Source organism: Pristis pectinata, chromosome 37 (genome assembly GCF_009764475.1).
Source record: "Pristis pectinata isolate sPriPec2 chromosome 37, sPriPec2.1.pri, whole genome shotgun sequence".
NCBI lineage: Eukaryota > Metazoa > Chordata > Chondrichthyes > Rhinopristiformes > Pristidae > Pristis > Pristis pectinata.
This window is the reverse complement of record NC_067440.1, coordinates 5485995-5509262: the sequence shown is the minus strand read 5'-3', so window position 1 is coordinate 5509262 and position 23268 is coordinate 5485995. Positions and strand designations below refer to the sequence as shown.

Below are 23268 nucleotides of genomic sequence, written 5' to 3'. Positions count from 1 at the left end.
GAGGGGAGAGAATAGGGAGGGAGGGGAAGAGTAGGGAGAGCAAAAAGAGACGCAAAACAGTTGAACCACAGTGCTGCTGGGAGGGTCACTGTTGAACCATAACGGGCCGCCCACTGAACACAGAGGTGACGTTTTAATCCCTCTGAGGGAACTCTCCTCCTCCAAGGGCGGGTGGCAGCTGAGTCTGCGAATATTTTTAAGGCGGGGAGGGGGGGTGGGTTCCGGATAAGCACAAACGGTGACCGAGGGACAGCGGGGATGGGGAGTTGAGGTCGCAGTGAGATCAGCCGCGATGGTACAAAATGACAGGACAGTCTAGAGGGGCTGAATGTCCACCCGGCTGTCCACACGTTCTTCCAGCTCGTTATATTCTCCGATGTCGATTGACTCCCAGGTCTGCCCACCGAGCTCCCTGACGTGAGAAGAGATGGCCGGACGCACCAAGGTGGGGGCGGACAACCCCTCGACCACCGCTGTGGGGCCATTGCTCAAGGTGGCCCTGATCAAGACCCACACCCTGGACCACCAGAGGAGGAGGAAGGAGAGTGAGAGACTGCTGCGGACCCTCAAGCACCTGATCAAGAAGGAGCGGATCGGGGCGGGCCAGAAGTTAGGCCCGGCTGCCAGCCCTGGGCCGACAGGCCCGTTGACCCTCGACTGCCTGAACTTCACCCTCAGCCGGCCATGTGACCCAGCCAAGCAGCTTGACCTCCAGGTGGTGGACGTCTCGGTCAACCTCGCCTCGTCGCCGGAGGCGATGGAGGTGGAGCTGAGGGAGGCCGAGACTCTGAGGCAGGCTTCTCCGGCCTGCGAGGCCTCCTGCTCGCCTGAGGACGAGATGAGCCTGGACCACCTGCTGGACGTCCTGACCCAGCTGCAGTACCACACCCACCAGGGCGAGGGGCTGTGCATCTGCTGGCGCTTCCTGGTGGGCACCTGCCCCAGCGGAGACCGGTGCCCCCAGCACCACACCGCCCTGCCCTACCACTGGCAGCTGAGGCGGGTGGACAGCCGGAGGTGGGAGAGTGTGCAGGAGGATGCTCAGGAAGCGCTGGAGCGCTTGTACTGTGACCCCGAGCGGGAGAAGGTCACCCTAAACTACAGGTGGGTCCTGGGGTAGTCCGCCTGTAGGGGCGGGGAAGGGAGGGGCAGTCCCACTTACACCCCTACTGTGACTGTCAGAACATAGAACAGTACCGCGCAGGAACAGGCCCTTCGTCCCACGGTGTTGTGCTGAACTAATTAAACTAGTAATTAAATGGCTAACTAAACTAATCCCTTCTGCCTACACAGAGTCCAAATCCCTCCATTCATATGCCTGTCTAACAGCCTCTTAAACCCCTCTATCGTATCTGCCTCCACCACCACCCCTGGCAGCACGTTCCAGGCACCCACCGCTCTCAAACTTGCCCCCCACACACCTCCTTTGAACTTCCCCCCACTCATCTTAAATGCATGCCCTCTAGTATTAGGCATTTTAACCCTGGGGGAGAAAGATACCAGCTCTCTACTCTGTCTCTGCCTCTCATAATGTTATAAACCTCTATCAGGTCTCCCCTCAGCCTCCGACGCTCCAGAGAAAACAACCCAAGTTTGTCCAACCTCTCCTTATAGCTCATTCACTGTGGACACGTATCTCCGTCGGTGCACACACCTGCTGTGTGTATATGTATACAAGTGTTTGTATGTATCTGTGTTTTTGTGTATGCATGTGTGTGTATCTCTATCGATGTGTCTGTCATACTGTGTGTGTCTTGTGTGCATGCTTTTGTCAGTGTCTGTGTGTTCGTGTCTGTCGAAGTGTATCTGTGAGTGCTGTCTGTGTGTGTGTAAATGTGAGTGTGTAAGTGTACACACCCATCTGTGAGTGTGTAAATCTTCACGCTTGTGTTATCTGTGTGTCTAAGTGTATGCGTATGTTATTTGTGTGTGTGTATATGTGTTGTCTATCTGTGTGTGTAAGTGTACACACTGATCTGTTTGTGTGTGTGTAAAGGTACGTGTGTGTGTGTATGTATGTGTCTGTGTGTATGTATGTGTCTGTGTGTATGTATGTGTCTGTGTGGTGTCTGTGTGTGTGTATATGTCTGTGTGTGAGTGTGTCTGGCTGTATGTCTGTGTGTGTGTATATGTCTGTGTGTGAGTGTGTCTGGTTGTATGTCTGTGTGTGAGTGTGTCTGGCTGTATGTCTGTGTGTGTGTATATGTCTGTGTGTGAGTGTGTCTGGCTGTATGTCTGTGTGTGAGTGTGTCTGGCTGTGTGTCTGTGTGTGTGTGTGCGCGTGTGTGTGGACACAGCAGTGGCCGTCTCCCTCTGTGCCGCCAACACCCCCACTCCCAGCATGTGTCCGCGCTCGGTTCCCATGCCACCTCGCTCTGGGCACGGTGCCCACAGTCAGGGTGGGGACCACTGTCAGGTGACTGGATAGGAAGATTGACAAAGGTGATCCCAAAACCTGCTCAGCCAGTTCCCGTTGCCAGGGCACAGGACGTCCCAACCAGGCGGGCAGCCAGAGACAGCACAGAAACCACGGCGACATAGGAAACGCAGCAGCCAGTTTGGAGGCACAGCGAAATCCTACAAAGTGCCATGACTACCTACTGGGTCCTCCGCTGTAGTGGCGTGGGTGACGGGTAAAACCTGTCCGCTGGGCCAAGGGGGAGCAGTCTCTTCTCATCCAGGTAGTGGCCACGGGATCTTTGATGGCAGCCCAAGACCCTCGCGTCATTGTCCGATCTGATCCGTGAGGGGCTGGACTGTAACACAGCCTGGGTCTGGGAGTTTGCCCGTGGTGGTGATCATGTGCCATTAGCTAACGGCAGGACCCTTAGCAGTGCTGATGTACAGAGGGATCATGGGGTCCAAGTCCACAGCTCCCTGTGGGCCACACAAGTCGATCGGGTGGTAAGGAATGTGCACGGCATGCTTGCCTCATTGGCCGAGGTATCTGAGTTCAAGAGTTGGGAAGTTATGTTTCATAGAACATGGAACATTACAGCACAGAACAGGCCCTTTGACCCACAATGTTGTGCTGACATAGCTAATACCTCCTACCTGCAGAAATCCCATATGCCTCCATTTTCCTCTCATTCATGTGCCCATCCAAGCCCCTCTTAAAAGCCCCCAATGAATTTGCCTCCACCACCCTATCAGGCAACGCATCCCAGGCATCCACCGCGCTCTCAGTAAAAAACCCTCATGTCTGTTCTGAACCTACCCCCTCTCACCTTAAATGCATGCCCTCTGGTACTGGATCACTCAGTCATGGGAAAAAGATATTGCTTGTCCGCCCTATCTATGCCCCTCATGATTTTATACACCTCCAACATCACCCCTCAGCCTCCACCGCTCCAGAGAAAAGAGCCCAAGTTTGTCCAGCCTCTCCCGATAGCGCATGCCCTCTAATCCAGGCAGCATCCTAGTAAACCTCCTCTGCACCCTCTCTAAAGCCTCGACATCCTTCCTGCAGTGAGGTAACCAGAATTGCACACAGTAGTCTAAATGCGGCCTCACCAGAGTTCTATCAGCTTTATAAAACTCTGGTTAGGCCGCATCTGGAGTGTTGCATTCAGTTCTGGTCGCCCCCATCACAGGAAGGATGTGGCGGCTTTGTAGAGGGTGCAGAAGAGGTTCACCAGGATGCTGCCTGGATTCGAGGGCATGGGCTATAACGAGAGGTATTGTATTGGTTTATTATTGTCACTTGTACCGAGGTACAGTGAAAAACTTGCCTTGCATACCGATCATACAGGTCAATTCATTACACAGTGCATTGAAGCAGTACGGGGTAAAAACAATAACAGAATACAGAGTAAAGTGTCACAGCTACAGGGAAGTGCATTGCAGGTAGACAATAAGCTGCAAGGTCAAACGGTTGGACAGACTTGGGTTGTTTTCCCTGGAGCAGTGGAGGCTGAGGGGAGACCTGATAGAAGTCTATAAGATTATGAGAGGTATAGACAGAGTAGACAGCCAGTGTCTTTTTTCCCGGGGTTAAAATGTCTAATACTAGAGGGCATGCATTTAAGGCGAGAGGGGGGAACGTTCAAAGGAGGTGTGTGGGGCAAGTTTTTTTACACAGAGAGTGGTGGGTGCCTGGAATGCGCTGCCAGGGGTGGTGGTGGAGGCAGATACCATAGAGGTGTTTCAGAGGCTCTTAGATAGGCAAATGAATGTGCAGAGAATGGAGGGATATGAGGATTGTGTAGGCTGAAGGGATTAATTCAGTTAGGCATTTAAATTACTGCTAACTATTAGTTCAGCACGACATCATGGGCCAAAGGTTCCATTCCTGTGCGGTACGTTTCTATCCGCGTTCTATCCCTTGGGAAATCCCTTCTGTCCAAAAGAACACAGAGCCAGCTGCCTCGAGAGGCCTCTTTCAAATCACCCCAACTCTTTTCGAGACTTGGTGCCCGACATCAGGATGAGATGTAACGGAGGCGCCCGCAAATTATCCGTCCCACCGGCTGACTTCCACGGACCGTGTTGGTAGCGCATTCATTCTCGGGACGTTGTGGGGTTTACGGCTCGCCGTGCCCCTCCCTGGGGGAATGTGGAGGGGAGCCACCTGCTCAAACAGTGGCAGTCCCTGTGGTGAAGGTGATCCCACATTGGGGAATTCCAGGACTGTGACCCAGTGCTTGTGTCCGAATAGGGTTGGCGTCCGAGCTGAAGTGGCGTGCGTCCTTGTCTTCCATCTGAGTGTCACCAAGGACGGTGTTTGGCCCGTATCTCTCTAAACCATACACTTATCCAAGTGTCTTTCAAATGTTGTTAACGTACCTGCCTCACCCACTTCCGCTGGCAGCTCGTTCCACGTACGGACCACCCTCTGTGAAGAAGTTGCCCCCCTCAGGTCCCTTCTAAATCTTTCCCTTCTCACCTTAAACCTATGCCCTCTCGTTCTTGGTTCCCATTTGCCTAGGGGGGGGATAGGTGCACAGTTTTTTTTAATATAAACATTTATTAACTAAAAGCACTACAAAAGGACAACCAGTGTCAATACACTACAACTAATACAGAAAGAGAAGAAACAAACTAAGCAGCTACAGAACTACAGCAAAATAACGCTAACTAAACACCCACTAAACACACACGCAACACTTCAGAGAAGAATCGCATTCTCACCGTCCACGACACACGCGATCCCCTGAGGGGCCCCACCAAGCGCGGAACTCAACCAGGCTGCCTGCGGAGACCGCGCGCTCCCTCTCCAAGGACACCCACGCGATAAATGCACACTGCCACTTCCCTGTGGGGTCGGGGGGTGGGGGGGGGGGGTTGTTAATCATCCACTGTAAATCAGCCCATTAGTGTGTGGGTGGAGGGTAGTAGATCAGCCCACGGGTGAGGGGCAGAATCTGGGGGGAGTTGATGCAAATGCAGAGAGAATAAAATGGGGTCAGTGTAAATGGGTGGTCGACGGTCAGCAGGGACTCAATGGGCCGAAGGGCCTGTTTCCCTGCCGTGTGACTCTGCGACAAGATGGGGAGACCTGACTGGCGTTCCGCCCTAACGCTGGCTTTGCTTCAAACCTCAGGGGCAGCAGCTTCTCCGCCGACTTTGGTCAGATGTCTATCCAGGACGTCACCTTCGACAGGCTGAGACGGCTGAGCACTTCGGACACTGACCCCTGCAACACCTTCCGCACCGTCTGGAAACACTACTGGAGGGACGCGTTCGAGTGGAAGGAATACACGGAGGTAGGGAGGCTGCCCTCCTTTCCTGGGGCAGGGGTGGGGGGAGGAACAAATCCCAGCAGGGGTGAACCAACCTTGAGGAACACTGGCTGCTGTGGCCTACGAGGACGGGTCACTTGCCCGAACACCACAGACTGGTCTCCCCATACCTGCCGGAATTCATTCCCTCCTTTATGTCTCACAAGTCCGGGAGCCCATCTTGAGCTGAGCCAGTGAGTGCTGTTGATAAAATCTGAGCGTTAACCCACAGCCTTTTCGGGAGGGGTTCGCAGGGAAGCCTCTCAATTATTCGACTGGAAATTGAGCAAATCTCTCCAATTCCTCAAGGGAAATGACCACAGCTGCTTGAAGTACCCATTTTGGCAGCTCCCTCCCCTTCCCAAACAGTCACAGGGCACGGAAACAGGCCCTTCGGCCCAACAAGTCCATGCCGACTATGGTGTCCACCCACTAGTCCCAGTTTCCTGAAGTGTGGGGGACCAGAATGAGGACCACTATACTCCCTCCCACACTGTCACGGACCTGTCAGTCCTCGGCCCCCTCCACTGCCGGGAGAATTCCAAGTGCAAACTGGAGGAACAGCTCCTCATTTTCCCTCTTGGAACCTCGCAGCCTAACGGCACGAACATTGAATTCTCCCACTTTAGGTAATCCCCACCACCCTTCCCCACACCCCATCCCCCCCCCCACCATACTTCTTCTCTTCCTCCCTTTTCTAGCCTCTTTTTTTCCCTCTGTCCTTACCTTTGACCCGTCCGCCCGTAGATCTGCTCTCCTCTCCTCCCCCACACCTGCCCATCACTCTCTCTGAGCTGCATCTGCCTATCACCAGCCCACCTCCCCTCTTTTGTCCACCTATCACTGCTCTGCTTTTCCCGCCTATATATTGGGCTTCCCCTTTTCCTATCTTCAGTCCTGAAGGGTCCTGACCCGAAACGTTGACCGCCTGCTTTTCTCCACGGATGCTGCCTGGCCTGCTGAGTTCCTCCAGCTTCGTCGTGTTTTTCATCCAGATTTCAGCATCTGCAGTCCTCTGTTTCTCCACTATACTGTACCTGGCACCAGTCAGTGTTTCATGAATGTTTGACACCCAGTTCCTTGCTGTTGTCCACTCTACACATCCCGATAAAAGCCCGAGGAAAATCTGCTCTCATTCAATGGAGAAAACCAATGAGAGGCAAACTGCGTAAGGGCTGGGATGAACCATTGACCAGGGAGTCTTGACAGGGTGAGTGGGTGTGAAGACGTTCAAGATCCCAGTGTCAATTCTTAGAAATAAGAGACTTCCTGGTTAAGACAGAGATAAGATGATCTGTTTTTCTCTGAGCGAGGAACTCTCTTCCTCAAAAGGCGGAGGAAGCAGAATCTTTGAATATTTTTAAGGCAGAGGGAGGTAGTTAAGCGAGATAAGTCACTGGTGCGGGCAGGAATGCAGAACTAAGGATTTTTTTAATTCCTCAGCACGGTGTCTGTGCCAACCGTGATGAAACTGCTCCCATTTGCCTGCACGTGGCCCACATCCGTCCATTCCCTGCATATTCATGTGTCTAACAGGCTCTTAAACCCCACTATTGTGTCTTTTCCCAGCACCTCCCCTGGCAGCCCGTTCCAGACACCCACCGCTCTCTGTAAAAACAAAACTTGCCCCACACATCTCCCTTAAACTTTCCCCCTCTCTCCCCTTAGATCTATGCCCTCTAGTATTTGACATTCGTATTCCGGGAAAGAGACTCTGTCTGTCAGCCTCTCAAAATGTTATAAACCTCTATTAGGTCTCCCCTCAGCCTCCGACGCTCCAGAGAAAACAACCCAAGTTTGTCCGACCTCTCCTTATCACCAATACTCTCTCTAATCCAGGCAGCGTCCTGGTGAACCTCTTCTGCACCCTCTCCAAGGCCTCCACATCCTTCCTGTAATGGGGGCGACCAGATCTTCACACAGTACTCCAAACGTGACTTGACCAAGTTTTATACAGCTGCAGCGTGACTTCCTGACTCTCGTACTCAGGGTCCTGACTGACGAAGGCAAACATGTCATACGCCTTCTTTACCACCCACTTTCAGGCAACCTTTGGATATGCACCACAAAATCTCTCTGTCAATCAATGCTGATAAGGATCCTGCCGCTTACTGTCAGCCTTTACATTTGACCTCCCAAAGTGCAACACCTCACACTTGCTCGGATTAAATTCCGTCTGCCATTTCTCCGCCCATGTCTACAATTGATCTACATCCTCTAGCAGCAACGCCCCCCCCCCCACCCCACCGCACCGCCTCCGTCTCCCAATTCCACCCCCTCCCCTTCCCCTACCTGGCTTCATCTGCCCGTCACCCTTCACCCTCTCTCCATCCACCAGTCACTCACTCCCCCCCCCAGTCTCCCCTCTCCCCTTTACACTGACCGTCTCCCCTCTCTCCACGCTCAGTCGTCGACAGTTCCTTGCCCGCCCTACCCCCACAGACGCTGCTCGACCTGCTGAGTTCCTCCAGCAGATTGTTTGCTGCTTACAGTCAAATCGACCATGTTCATAGTGGGTCAGGCTAGAGCGGCTGAGTGGCCACTTCCATTTGTATAATGAGACCCAAGGAGGCTATTCGGCCCATCACATCCATGCCAGATTCCCATCAGTCCTACTTCCCCACCCCTCCACCTCCCTCATTTCCCTGTGACCCCTGCGACAACTGTCCCTCACACCGCCATCAACTCCCCCCGATTATTGTAACCAAAAGCAGAAGCAGCACAAAGGGTCACCAACCCAAAACGTTGCCTCTCCCTCTCTCTCTCTCCACGGAGGCTGCCCGACCTCCTGAGACTTTCCCCAATTTCCTGCTCTTTGTTTCAGATTTCCAACATCTGCAGTAGTTTGATTTGCATCCTCCTGTCGACTGTTCTCAGCGACAAATGGACACCAAGGGGTAACTTGCAGCACCGAATTTGTACCCTTTTGTACGGGACGGGAGAAGGCGGTGAGGGAGGTTTTTCAGTAACGCTGCAGGTTCTTGTATTTCGGAAGCAGACTCGATGTGAAGTTTGCAAGGAGACGGGCTTAGTGGAGAGGTTGCCAAGCTGTGGGAAAGGAACAGGGAGGAAGATCCGGTTGGGAAGCTCTTCCAGAGGAATCACATCAAGTCATCAAGTTAGACCCTCCAGCCCAACTCGTCCCTGCTAGCCAACATCTACTCAAGCCAGTCCCATTTGCCCGAGTTTGACTCGTATCCCTCTAAACCTTTCCTATCCATGAACCCGTAACAGTAGATATAAGATTTCTTTATTAGTCACGTGTACATCGAAACACACAGTGAAATACATCTTTTGCATCGAGTGTTCTGGGGGCAGCCCGCAAGTGTCGCCACGCTTCCGGCGCCAACATAGCATGCCCACAACTTCCTAACCCGTACGTCTTTGGAATGTGGGAGGAAACGGGAGCACCCGGAGGAAACCCACGCAGACACGGGGAGAACGTACAAACTCCTTACAGACAGCGGCCAGATTTGAACCCGGGTCACTGACGCTGTAATAGCGTTACGCTAATTGCTACACCACTGTGCCTGCCTCTACCACTTCCTCTGGCAGCTTATTCCATGTGTAGAAGAAGTTGCCCCTCAGGTCTCTTTCAAATCTTTTCCCCCCTCACTTTAAACCTGTACCCTCTAGTTTTAGACTCGCTGACCCTGGGCAGAAAGACGGTGACCGTCCACCTTACCTATGCCCCTCATGATTTAATAAACCTCCATAAGGTCACCCTTCAGCCTCCATCGCTCCAGGGAAAACAGTCCCATGGCCACATGGGGATCAGCAACCCAAACGTAGAATGTGGGCGGGAATAAATTGGAGTTGGGTTGGGATACGTGTACCTGGGTGCTGGACGGAATGGCCTCCGTGGGTTTCCGTGGATGTGCACCACTTGCCTCTTTTTAAAGTACTTTTCAAAACCCATCTTTTTGTCCCATCACACACAAAACGCTGGAAAAACCCAGCAGGTCAGGCAGCATCTGTGGAGGGAAATGTAAACAGTCAACGTTTCAGGCCGAGACCCTTTGTCAGGACTGGCCCAAGTGTTTCTTGCTTCTGACCCTCACTCCGTCTGACCGGTGGAAAGTCCGAGACAGTGAAGAAGGTTGTGGAAGGACGCAGAGGGGCATAGATCAGCTGGGATCCCAGTTCAATTCCGGCCGCTGTCTGTAAGGAGTTTGTACGTTCTCCCTGTGACTGCATGGGTTTCCTCCAGGTGCTCCGGTTTCCTCCCACATTCCAAAGACGTACGGGTTAGGAAGTTGTGGACATGCTATGTTGGCGCCGGAAGCGTGGCGACACTTGCGGGCTGTCCCCAGAACATTCCGCGCAAAAGACGCAGTTCACTGTGTGTTTCGATGTACGTGTGACTAATGAAGATATCTTTAAAAAAATCTTTAAAAAGTTGGGCAGAGCAGTGGCAGATGGAGTTTAATGCAGTCAAGTGTGAGGTGACTCGCACTTGACTGCAAGGATCGTCTAATACAGGCAGGACATTTACAGTTAAACCTTCGGAGTGCTGCTGTAAAGAGGGACCTTGGGGTGCAAGTTCATAGCTCCCTGAAAATGTTGGCACCGGTGGATAGGGCAGTGAAGAAGGCTGTTACCTTGCTTGCTTCCACAGGCAGGTGGATTGAGTAGAGGAGTTGGCCCATCATGGTGCAGCTGTACAAGACATTAGTTCAGCCACACTTGGAAGATTGTGGGCAGTTCCGGTCACCACACTACAGCAGGAATGTGGTAGATCTAGAAAGAGCGTGGAAGAGGTTCACCAGTATGTTGCCTGGAGTGGATGGCTGTAGTTACAAGGAGAGATTGGATAGGCTGGGATTGTCCTCACTGGAGAACAGGAGGCTGAGAGGTGACCTTGTGTATAAAATCATAAGGGGCATTGATAAGGGTGGATGGCCAGCCATTCTCTCGGCAAGGGAGTCTAAAACTATAGAACGCAGGTTTAAGGTGAGAGGGGAAATACTTAAAGGAGATCGGAGAGGCAAGTTTTTCACACAGAAGGCAGTGGGTATGTGGAACGAGCTGCCAGAGGAAGTGGGAGAGGCGGGTACAATAACAGTGTTTGGACAGGTCCATGGATAGGAAAGGTTCAGAGGGATGTGAGCCGAACACAGGCAAATGGGACTGGTGTAGAGCGGCATCTCGGTCAGCATGGACAAGTTGGGCCGAAGGGCCTGTCTCCGTGGCGCGTAACTAATTGACCCAGCTTCGGGTTTTGTATCGACAAAAGCAGAAAATTCCGGATGTGCTCAGCAGGCCGGGCGACATCTGTGGGGAGAGGAGCGGTGGAGGGTGAACGTTTCAGGTCAGAGATCACTTTATCAGGACTGGGAAAGGGAGAAGAGGTTAGGTCTTCCACCAGTGGAGAAGGTGAGGGGAGGGGTGGGTAGAACAAAGGGAATAGCCGTGGTAGGGCGAGACCAGGTATGGGGCTCAGCAGTGGATCACACTTTGTCCGTGTTGTGGGTCACTAATGGGGCTGAGGTGTCACTAGTGGGGCTGAGGTGTCACTAATAAGGCTGAGGGACAGGCCCAGAGGGTCAGCCTATACTACTGGAGAGAAGGGTGAGCCAAACTGATGACAAACATAGAATTCTGCTACAGACAGGAGTGGGTTACCCAAAGTTTGAGAATTCGATATTGAGTCTGGAAGGCTACAAAGTGCCAAGGAGGAAGATGAGGTGTTCCTCAAGCCTGTGTTGAGCTTCATTGCAGGAGAAGAGGTCAGAGTGGTGGGGGTGAATTGGACAACACGCTCAGTTACCCTCTGGAACATAGAACAGCACAGCACAGGAACAGGCTGTTAACTAATTAAGCTATTGCCACCCCAATCCTTTCTGTCTGCACGTGGTTCAAATCCCTCGACACTCTGGAATTGGTTTATCATTGTCACATGTACTGAGGTACAGTGAAAGACCTTGTTCTGCATGCCATCCATACAGATCATTTCACCACATCAGTACATCGAGGTAGTACAAGGGAAAAGCAATAACAGAATGCAGAATAAAGTGTCACAGTTACAGAGAAAGTGCAGTGCAGGCAGACAATAAGGTTCGAGGATCATGACGAGGTAGATTATGAGGTCAAGGGTCCATCTTCATCATACAAGAGGTCCGTTCAATAGTCTTATAACAGTGAGATATCTAAGACCCTCTATGGTATCTGCCTCCACCACCACCCCTGGCAGCCCGTTCCAGGCACCCACCACTCTCTGTGTAAAAAAAAACTTGCCCCACACATCTCCTTTGAATTTACCCCCTCTCACCACAAATGCATGCCCTCTGGGATTGGACATTTCGACCCCAAGGAAAAGATACCGGCTGCCTACTCTATCTGTGCCTCTCATGATTCTATAAATGTCTATCAGGGTTTTTTTTTCTGGATGGGGCCAAGCTCCTGGAATGCAGACACTGTGTGAGGTCCTTGTTGTGGCCTTGCTTATGTCTAAGACTCACCTTCTATGTTTGAACGGTTCCTTTATACGATGAGATGGACTCTGACCTCACGATCTACCTTGTTGTGACCTTGCACCTTATTGCACTGCACTTTCTCTGTAGCTGTGACACTTTACTCTGTACTGTTACTGTTTTTACCTGCACTACCTCAATGCACTCTGTACTAACTCAATGTAACTGCACTGTGTAATGAATTGACCTGTACGATCGGTATGCAAGACAAGATTTTCACTGTACCTCGGTACAAGTGACAATAATAAACCAATACCAATACCTCTGAAACGACATAAGGAGTGGATCACCGTATCTTGTGTCAGTAGCTCCCCTGGTAGAATCCAACCATGATTCTATTGAGACAGGATTTTGCTCCCCACCTTTCCCTATGGATCTTTCAGTGCTTCTACCGTGGAACTTCCAGTACAGGGAGGGTCTGGTAATTCAGGAGAGAGGTACGGAATTAATTTCCAGATTGCGCAAGCTAAGGATAGTTCCCAGACCATGAAATACCGTGATGGGTGTGACACATAAGTCATAGGTGTGTCCGCTGGAACTAATTTGCTTTACACCTGGGAGCTCTGTGGTTGCAGTCCTCAGCTGGGTCAGGAGGTGTGGGGTTCAAACCCCTCTCCAGCTTGAACTGCTGTGTCTGCAATGCCACTGGTACAAAGCAAGCCCCCCCCCCACCACCCTCTCCTCCACCAACCCCGTCTCCAAACCAGCAAAGGAATCGAAGGCGCAGTGGGTAGAGCCTGTGCCTCACAGCCCCAGGGACCTGGGTTTGATCCCAACCTCCAGTGGTGTGTGTGTGTGTCTGGTTGCTGGTTGTGTGTGGCTCTGTGTATTTGTCTGCGTCTGTGTGTCTGCATCTCTGTGTGTGTGTGTGTGTGTGTGTGTGTGTGTGTATATATATACAGAGTTTGCATGTTCTCCCTGTGACCATGTGGGTTTACCCCCGGGGGCTCCCACATCCCAACGATGGCCACTGTGAATTGCCCCCCCTAGTGTGTGGGTGACGGGTAGAATCCGGGGGGAGACGGTGGGAACGTGGGGAGAATGGGTTTCAGGGAAGCAAGCGGGGAATGGGATTTCCCTGAGAGCCAGCATGGACTCGATGCACCGAATGGCCTCCGACGTCAGAAGGACACGTGGAGAAAGAACTTGACCCATGAATCAGAACCGGAACCAAGCCGTTGATTTAAGTCCCGTCCTTTTCTCTCGATTCCCTTTGGGAAAACCTTGCTCCAACGCTGCTCCCACTTCCCTACAGCCGGTGAGTTCCGGACCATCCCACCCTCTGCATTAAACCTTTCCCTGATGTTTCCCCCATCCCCGTCCTCTCGTTGCCTGATCCTCGAACCGTCTTCCTTGGTCAGATCTTACACCAAGCTCCATCACTGCCAGAAGAGCAGCCCAGAGCCAGGAGACCGCCCCCACCGCCCCCTGCTTCCTTGGCTCATGGTCGGCCCATCTGTCCTCCACCCTGATCTCCTTGGCAACGTGGGCACTACATCGGGCTGCTATCTGACCACCTGACCTTGCGCTGCCTACCTGGGTTGAAGAACACAAGAGAACGGGAGCAGGAGTAGGCCACTCAAACCTACCCCACCATTCAATGTGATCATGGCTGTTCTACACTGGCCTGAACTCCTCTTCTGAACCAGTTCCCCATCACCCTTCCAAATATTTATCTGTCTCCAACTTAAATATATCTAATGATCCGGTCTCACCCCCCACCCCCACCTCAGGGGGCAGAGAACTCCAGAGGTTCCCCACCTGGGCAGGCACAGCAGTGTAGTGGTTAGTGTAACGCTTTACAGCGCCAGTGACCCGGGTTCAATTCCCGCCACTGCCTGTAAGGAGTTTGTACGTTCTCCCCGTGTCTGCGTGGGTTTCCTCTGGGTGCTCCGGTTTCCTCCCACATTCCAAAGACGTACGGGTTAGGAAGTTGTGGGTGTGCTATGTTGGCGCCGGAAGCGTGGCGACACTTGCGGGCTGCCCCCAGAACACTCTACGCAAAAGATGCATTTCACTGTGTGTTTCGATGTACATGTGACTAATAAAGATATCTTATCCTCTGTGAGAAGTTCTGACACACCTCTGTGTTAAATAACCGACCCTAGTTCTGTACCTCGGTGCCCTTGTTCGTGACTCTCCCACCAGTTGAAATGTCTCAACGTTGACCCTGTCAATCCCTCTAGGATCTGGTCTGTTTGTTAAACTCTGGGGTCAGTGGTACCAGGCCTGAGCCTTTGACCAAGCTCCTCTGGCATAACTGGCAACGGGTCACCTCTCACCTGGAGCAAACACCAGACGTCCTGACCCGAGACGTTGACCGCCTGCTCTTATCCATGGACGCTGCCTGGCTTGCTGAGTTCCTCCAGCGTCACTGTTTTTTGACCAGAGGGACAGGAGGGTCGCAGCCCCTTGGGCAGTATCTGCGGGCGTGGTGGAGTATTAACAACTCCGGATGGTAACGGTTGTGGTGTCTGAGAACGTGTGACGTTGTACCCCAGGAAAGGAACCTGGAGGGGCTCACATTATACCTCTCTATCTGGTGACCCCTTAGTCTCTCTCTCTCTCTCCCCCCCCCTCCCTCTTTCCCTGCTCCCCCCTTCCCTCCTCTGGTATCGGCGAGTTCTTTACCCCCAGACACAGAGTGGTGCCCTCACCCACAGTGGATGTCGGGGTTGGGACAGGGAGGCCAGTTCTAACATGACCACTCCTTCCTCCAAACCTGTCCTGTGATCAGTGGTGCACCCACTACCTTACCCAAGGGAGGGCCGGTCGATGGGGGCTGGGACCGTGTGGGGTCTGGTGTTACCAACGCCCCCCCCCCCCCCCCCCCCCCCCCCCCCCCCCCCCCCCCCAAGCCCTCCCAATGCCATCTCAACCTCTCAACCTTGTCCTTTGCAGTCAGTCAACCAGGACTTCAACGAGGCCCTGCAGCGAGGCCTGGGTGTGAGATACGTCATGGTCAGCAAGAATCAACAGTACAAGGTAGACCTCAACGCCGGGTACCAGCAGAACATCGCCACAGGCACCAAGAGGCGGATATGCAAGCGGCCATTATTTCAGTCAATTGTCACCCTTCTCCCACACCTCAAGTGAGTGTCCTGTCAGTTTAGGAGGCGGTGTTAGTAACTCGTAATTCAGTGGTTTGATTGGGAACTAACTCGTCCTTTTTCCCCAAGCCATTTGTTTGGAGTCTTTAGGAAAGAATTGGCCAGGACATCCCATGATCAGAGGGCTTTATGTTCTGTCGGGGGTTCAGAGCAGTAGAGGTTTCCACTGTACAGCACTCCAGGACCTGGAGGTCTGGATTCCAAGCAGATCCCCAGTGAGAATTCAGGACCATTCCTTCCCAGAGAGCAAAGAAATTGTGGAATGGCTTGGATGGAGTCCGGGGGAGGGTTTGAATGGGAAGTTGGGTGACATGCGAGGGAGGAGGGTTAGAAGGATGGGGGTGGGTGGGCGAGGTGGAGATTGAGAGGGGCCACGGGGCTTGTGGGATTTCATTGGCCCTGGTTAAGTGGGGAGATGTGTGCCAATGTTCCCTGTCTCTCCCTCTCTAACTGGTCACAAGCAGGAAGCCAACGTCATTGGTGTAGAGCAACCTCGCTTCAGGAACTTGGGGATATTCTGAGCAGTGTTGGGCCCCGTATCTCACAAAAGATGTGCTGGTCCTGGAGAGGGTCCAGAGGAGGTTCACAAGAACGATCCCAGGAATGAAAGGGTTAACGCACGAGGAGCGTTTGATGTCTCTGGGCCTGTACTCGGTGGAGTTCTGAAGGATGAAGGGGATCTCATTGAAACCTATCGGATACTGAAAGGCCTGGACAAGAGTGGACGTGGAGAGGATGTTTCCACCAGTGGGAGAGCCCAGGATCCGAGGGCACAGCCTCAGAATAAAGGGGCGTCCCTTTAGAACTGAGATGAGGAGGAATTTCTTCAGCCAGAGGGCGGTGAATCTGTGGATCCATTGCCACAGACGGCTGTGGAGGCCAAGTCACTGGGTGTATTTAAGACAGAGATCGAGAGGTTCTGGATTGGAAAGAGGGGTTAAGGGTTACGGGGAGAAGGCAGGAGAATGGGGTTGTGAAAAAGCAGCCATGATTGAATGGTGGAGCAAAATCGATGAGCCGAATGGTCTAATTCTGATCTTATGTAACAATAATAATCCAATTACCCTCCAAAATCTAACAGCATCTGTTTCTCCAGGACCCTCTCGGGAACTCCTGACCTGAACTCGACACCCAGTGGGACCTCTCCGACAGCGGCCCAGTCACCTGCCTCCAACAGCAACCAGGGTTACCCGGAGACCTGGATCCCCATGGACCCTAATGTGGACTTTATTAAAGTGCCCATGGCCCTGGACGATAAGGCCTACGGTGTGGTGTACCGGCTCTTCCACAAGACCATGCCTGAGACCAAGTTTGTCATCCTCAGCATATTACGGGTGCAGAACCAGTTCCTCTGGGACAAGTACACCAGGTAACTGCGACAGCCTTCAGTGCCAAGGGTTCACTGGTCCCACCCCAGCCCTACCCTCCAAACCTCCTCCAACCAAGATCTCAGCACTCCTGTGGTGGCCAGGGCTTTGAGCTCTGCCCTTCCGCAATTAGTCTCTCTCTCTCTCCGTCTCTCTCTCCCTCCCTGTCTCTCTCTCCCTCCCTGTCTCTCTCTCCCTCCCTGTCTCTCTCTCCCTCTGTCTCTCTCTCCCTCTGTCTCTCTCCCTCTGTCTCTCTCCCTCTCTCTCTCCCTCTATCTCTCTGTCTCGCTCTCTCTGTCTGTCTCTATCTCTCTGTGTCTCTCTCTGGCAGAGATGGCTGAGTGTTTAAGGCGTTGGACTTGAAATCCGATGGGATCTCCCCATGCAGGTTCGAACCCTGCTCACTGCAGTGATGTATTTTGGGCAGGCACAGCAGTGCAGTGGTTAGTGAAACGCTATCACAGCGCCAGCGACCCGGGTTCAATTCCGGCCGCTGTCTGTAAGGAGTTTGTACGTTCTCCCCATGTCTGCGTGGGTTTCCTCCGGGTGCTCCGGTTTCCTCCCACGTTCCAAAGGGTTAGGAAGTTATGGGCGTGCTTTGTTGGTACCGGAAGTGTGGCGACACTTGTGGGCTGCTCCCAGAACACTCTGCACAAAAAATGCATTTCACTGTGTGTTTCAATGTACGTGTGACTAATAAAGAAATCTTATCTCTCTCGCTGTCTCTCACTGTCTCGCTCTCTCTCTCTGTCACCCCGACAGGTCTATGGTCACCTTTCCAATCTTTCTACACACTGCACAGATGGCGCAGTGGGTAGAGCCGCTACCCTTGAGCCCCAGAGACCCGGGTTCGATCCCGACCTCTGGCGCTGTGTGTGTGGGCGTGCGTGTGTGTGTGTAGTTTGCACGTTCTCCCTGTGACCCTGTGGGTTTCCCCTGGGTGCACCGGTTCCCTCCCACATCCCTACAACGTGCGGGGTTGGTGGGTTAATCGGCCGCTGTGAATTGCTCCCCCCACCCAGTGTGTGAGTGGGAGGATTTGCTGGGAGTGAGATGGGTTGCAGGGAAGTGGGGAATGGGATTGCTCTGCCGGGAACCGGTATGGACTCGATGGGTGAATTGTAGTAAGAAAGTTCATAGACATGGCTTGGTTGAAGTGTTTGACCTGCTTATTACCGTGAAGAGGTGTGGGATGTTTCAGTGTGGGAGATGGATGACTTCAGCGCCGAGGAGAGAGGTTTCAAGAGAAGGACAAAACTTGCAGTGCCCCCAGTCAGCTGTGGTGTGGTGGGAGCCACACAGCACTCAAACCCCACTCTCTGGGACCCGAAACATGCCGGCAGTCCTGAGGGAGTGCTGCACTGTCACACATTAAACAAGGGGCACTGTGTCTAATACTAGGGGACATGAACTTAAGGTGAAGGGGGAAAGTTCAAAGGAGATGTGCGGGGCAGGTTTTTTTACAGAGAGTGGTGGCTGCCTGGAATGTGCTGCAGGGGTGGTGGTGGGGAAAATAGGATAGAGGTGTTTAAGAGGCTCTTAGACAGGCAAGTGAATGTGCAGAGGATGGAGGGAGGTGGACAGTGTGCAGGCAGAAGGGATTAGTTTGGTGTTTAACTAGTTCGGCACAATATCGTGGGCCGAAGGGCCTGTTCTCAGTCAGAATCAGTTATTATCACTGAATTATACGTTGTGAAATGTGTTGTTCGGCGGCCACAGTACAGTGCAAAGACATAAAGATTACTGTAAGTTACAAAAATAAATAAATAATGTGAAAGAGGAATAACGAGGTAGTGTTCATGGGTTCATGGACCGTCCAGAAATCTGATGACGAAGGGGAAGAAGCTGTTCCTGAATCGTTGATATCTTCATTAGTCACATGTACATTGAAACACACAGTAAAATACATCTTTTGCGTAGAGTGTTCTGGGGGCAGCCCACAAGTGTCGCCACACTTCCGGCGCCAACATAGCACGCCCACAACTTCCTAACCCGTATGTCTTTGGAATGTGGGAGGAAACCGGAGCACCCGGAGGAAACCCACGCAGACACGGGGAGTACGTACAAACTCCTTACAGACAGCGGCCGGAATTGAACCCGGGTCGCTGGCGCCATAATAGCGTTACGCTAACCGCTGCACTACCTTGTGAGTGCGGGTCTTCAGGCTCCTGTACCTCCTCCCCGATGGTAGTAACGAGAAGGGGGCATGTCCCGGGTGGTGAGGGTCCTTAGTGATGGATGCCGCCTTCTTGAGGCACCACCTCTTGAAGATGTCCTCGATGGTGGGGAGGGTTGTGCCCGTGATGGAGCTGGCTGAGTCTACAACCCTCTGCAGCCTCTTGTGATCCTGTGCACTGGAGTCTCCGTACCCGGCGGTGATGCAACCAGTCAGAATGCTCTCCGCCGTACATCTGCAGACATTTGCAAGAGCCTTTGGTGACGTACCGAATCTCCTCAAGCTCCCACGTTCTACCCACTCACGGTCAATATGCTGGTGTGGGGGTTGTGGGGGCGGAGCCTGCTTTGGGGGCGTGGCCTTGCTGGTGGGGGCGGGTCCTCACTGGCTGAGCTGGGGCTTCACCAATGGACTGGAGCCCCAATGGTCATGTGACCAAGACGGGGCTCTGGTGGGGGCGGGGCCCTTGCTGGTGGGCGGTGCCTCACCAAATGGGAGGGCCACCTGTGGGGGCGGGGCCTCAGCAGCTGTGGGTGGGCCGCCGTGCAGGGGACCAGCCCCCCGGGGCATAGAGCAGGCCATTCGGTCCATCTGGTCCACCACCAGCCTCCTCACACCTGCCCCCCCCTCTCAAAGTGAACATCCCCCCCCCCGCCCCACCACTCCCCTCGGCTCCTTGTCCAGTGACCCCTCATGGTCCAAACCTGGTGAGATCTCCCCTCCCCTCAGCCCAGGGCAGAGAAGGCATCCCCTGTGTGTTCATCAGGGGAGGGGCAAGGGGTTGATTTATTTTCCATCTCCCCCCCCCCCCAACATGCCTCTCCCCCACCCTCGCTTTCTCTCTGTCTCTGTGTGTGTGTCTCTCTCTCCCCTCTCTCTCTCACCACTCTCCATTTCCCCCTCTGCAGGAAGAAGCTCTACATGAACCGTAAGATGTCGGACTATGAGCGGGTGCTGAACGAGAAGCACCTCTTCCACGGGACCTCACCCCCTTCCATCGACGGGATCTGCAAGCACAACTTTGACCCCCGTGTGTCGGGGCGACACGCCACCCTGTACGGCCAGGGCAGTTACTTTGCTCGAAAGTCCAGCTACTCCCACAGGTACGCCCGGCGCTCGGAGGAAGGCATCCATTACATGTTTCTGTCCAAGGTCCTCGTTGGCCGCCACACTGTTGGGAAACCCACCATGAGGAGGCCACCAGCCATCATCCCCAACAACCCCAGCAGCGATCTCTTCAACTCCTGTGTGGACAATGTAGAGGACCCACAGATCTTTGTCCTCTTTGAGAACGACCAGTGCTTTCCCTACTTTGTAGTCAAGTACAAGGAGGTAGAGGACACAGTGGCTGTGAGGTGAACAGGATAGACATTGGATCATCTTCCAGGCTACTCCGACAGCACCTCCCGGAACCCTAGCCTCTCCCACCAAGAAGGTCAAGGGCAACAGGGCGCAGGGGAACACCACCACCCAGAGCTACCCCTCTAAGTCCACCCGCCCGCCGCCGCCACCACCACATCTTGGAAACATATCGCTGTCCTTCCATCGTCGCCGGGGACTCCCTCCCCAACCTGTAGGGACTGCGGTGGTTCAAGAGGACGGCTCACCCTCCCTCCCCTCTTGCCTTCTCAAGCGGGGAGGGGCTACGGACAACGCGGGGCAAGAAAAGTTGGAAGAGCGACTGGCCGACTGTGAAACCGTTGTGTGAAGTGTCTGGATGAGGGAGCGCGCGGACCGTAGTCAGACCTTTCTCCATCTCACCAACGCTGCCTCCCTCTGCATTTGTAGATTTTCTTTATAAAATAATCCCCCTTGTATTTAAAAAAAATCTATTTCTTCTTTAAGTACTCCTAATGATCTTGAAGATCGTGGAACTGAGGGCAATTGGTACAGAAGAGGGGATGAGGACTGAGGTAGATCACCATGGAATGGCGGGGTAGGTTTGAGGGGCCGAGTGGCCTACTCCTAATTTTGTGTGTTAGAACACAATACAGGCCCTTCGGCCCACAATGTTGTGCTGACCTTTAAACCTCGCCTAAGACTATCTAACCCCTTCCTCCCACATATCCCTCTATTCTAAATTCCTCCATATGCTTATCTAGAAATCTCTTGAATTTGACCAATGGACCTGCCTCCACCACCACCCCAGGCAGCACATTCCATGCCCCAACCACTCTCTGGGTAAAAAACCTTCCTCTGATATCTCCCTTGAACTTCCCACCCATTACCTTAAAGCCATGCCCTCTTGTACTGAGCATTGGTGCCCTGGGAAAGAGGCGCTGGCTGTCCACTCTATCTATTCCTCTTAATATTTTGTACACCTCTATCATGTCTCCTCTCATCCTCCTCCTCTCCAAAGAGCTCCCTCCTCATAATCCATACTCTCTAAACCAGGCAGCATCCTGGTAAATCTCCTCTGCGCCCTTTCCAACGCTTCCACATCCTTCCTGTAATGAGGCGACCAGAATTAGTGTTCTTCGCGTTTAATTTGCTAGCACCCCTTTACGAAGGAGATGGAGTCATACAGCATGGAAACAGGCCCTTTGGCCCAACTGGTCCATGTTGACCAAGAGGCCCCATCCGTTTGCCTGCGTTTGGCCCATGTCTCTCTAAACCTTTCCAATCCATGTACCTGTCATTTAAACGTTAATGTTCCTGCCTCAACCACTTTCTCTGGTAGCTCGTTCCACATACGGACCACCCCCGGGTGAAAAAGTTGCCCCTCAGGTTCCTATTAAATCTCCCCCCCCCCTCACCTGAAACCTATGCCCTCTAGTTCTTGATTCCTTAACCCTGGGAGGAAAAGACAGTGGGCATTCACCCTCTCTATGCCCCTCATGATTTTATACACCTCTATAAGGTCACCCCTCATTCTCCTGCACTCCAGTGAAAAAGTCCCAACCTGCTCAACCTCTCTCCATAACTCAGTCCCTCGAGTCCCGGCAACATCCTCGTAAATCTCCTCTGCACTCTTTCCAGCCTAGTGGCATCTTTCCTACAGCAGGGTGACCAAAACTCAACGCAATATTCCAAATGCAGCCTCACCAACACCTTGTACAACTGCAACGTAACATCCCAACTCCTGTACTCAGTGCCCTGACCGATGAAGGCCAGCGTGCTGAACGCCTTCTTCACCGCCCTGTCTACCTGTGACGCCACTTTCAGGGAACCATGTACCTGTACTCCTAGGTCCCTCTGTTGTACACTACTCCCCAGGGCCCGACTGTTCACTGTGAAAGTCCTACCCTCATTTGTCTTCCGGAAATACACCGCGCACTTTTTGGCATTGGTTTATTATTGTCACTTGTACCGAGGTACAGTGAAAAACTTGTCTTGCATACCGATCGTACAGGTCAATTCATTACACAGTGCAGTTACATTGAGTTAGTACAGAGTGCATTGATGTAGTACAGGTAAAAACAATAACAGTACAGAGTAAAGTGTCACAGCTACAGAGAAAGTGCAGTGCAATAAGGTGCAAGGTCACAACAAGGTAGATCGTGAGGTCAGAGTCCATCTCATCGTATAAGGGAACACTTATCTGAATTAAACTGCATTTGCTACTCCTTGGCCCACTTACCCGCTGATTAAGATCCCTCAGATAACCACCTTCACTGACAACGTGGTCTGTATGTGACTCCAGACCCCGAACAAGATGGGGCAATGGCCCAGAAGGTCGAAGGGCAGTTCGGGATGGGTGGTCAATTATGCCTTGACTCGGGACAGCCCCAACTCAAGAGTCTCTGCCTCCACCACCCCCTCAGGCAGTGTGTTCCAGATTCCAACCCCTCAGATCCCCTCTGAACCTCTCGCCCCTTCCCCCGTGCCCTCTGGTTGTGGACACCTCTGCTGTGGGGGTAGTTTCCCACCCTCCACAACCTGGGCCCGTCATATCTCTGTATATAGTGGAGAGAGAAGAGTGCAATGTTCCACACCCTCCACTGGAACCGGGGGGGGGGGGGGGGGGGGGGGGAGAGGGTGTGGGTGACGCCATTACACAGCAGGTAGTACTGCTGCCTCTCAACTCGTTTGATCCTGACCTGGGATCAGTATAAAGAGGTTATTTGGTCAGCGTGGAATCAATGGGCCAAAGGGCCTGTTTTCCTGCTGTATCCCTCTCTGAGCACAGAAACAGGCCAGGCCCTTCAGCCCATCAAGTCCATACCAACCATCAACCACCATTGACACTGATCCAATTTGATTCTCCCCACAATCCCACCAACTACCCCCCCCCCCCCGGGATTCTACCCTCGGGGGGAGGGGGGCAGTTTACAGCTAGTGTTCGGGAGCTAACTCTTGGCTTTATTTGGAACGGGAGAAGGCCACTCGGCCCCTCAGTCCCGTCCCCACCAATTTCCAACAGACCCCTTGATTCATTTTCATCAGCGTCAACCATTGTGACTACCCCATCTTTGTAACATG

At 53.0% G+C, this 23268-nt stretch overlaps 1 protein-coding gene and 1 non-coding gene across 2 annotated transcripts; both read left to right on the top strand.

Annotated features, from left to right (window-relative positions):
- Positions 1-387: 387 nt before the first annotated feature.
- Positions 388-22681, top strand: LOC127586592 (protein mono-ADP-ribosyltransferase TIPARP-like). The gene is made up of 5 exons (XM_052044683.1): positions 388-1104; positions 5543-5705; positions 15095-15285; positions 16400-16672; positions 19755-22681. Exons 1-5 carry the CDS (start codon positions 428-430, stop codon positions 20203-20205), a joined length of 1755 nt encoding a protein of 584 aa, XP_051900643.1. The 5' UTR covers positions 388-427; the 3' UTR covers positions 20206-22681.
- trnas-uga (transfer RNA serine (anticodon UGA)) lies at positions 16998-17079 on the top strand. Its single transcript has one exon. It is a non-coding gene; the product is annotated as a tRNA-Ser (tRNA).
- Positions 22682-23268: the final 587 nt, after the last annotated feature.

Bases quoted from the DNA above. Each gene is read 5' to 3' on its own strand.
- LOC127586592 (XM_052044683.1), top strand. From the start codon at position 428: ATGGCCGGACGCACCAAGGTGGGGGCGGACAACCCCTCGACCACCGCT. The intron at 1,105-5,542 runs GTGGGTCCTGGG...TTCAAACCTCAG, and splicing joins AAGGTCACCCTAAACTACAG to GGGCAGCAGCTTCTCCGCCG. The intron at 15,286-16,399 runs GTGAGTGTCCTG...CTGTTTCTCCAG, and splicing joins ACCCTTCTCCCACACCTCAA to GACCCTCTCGGGAACTCCTG.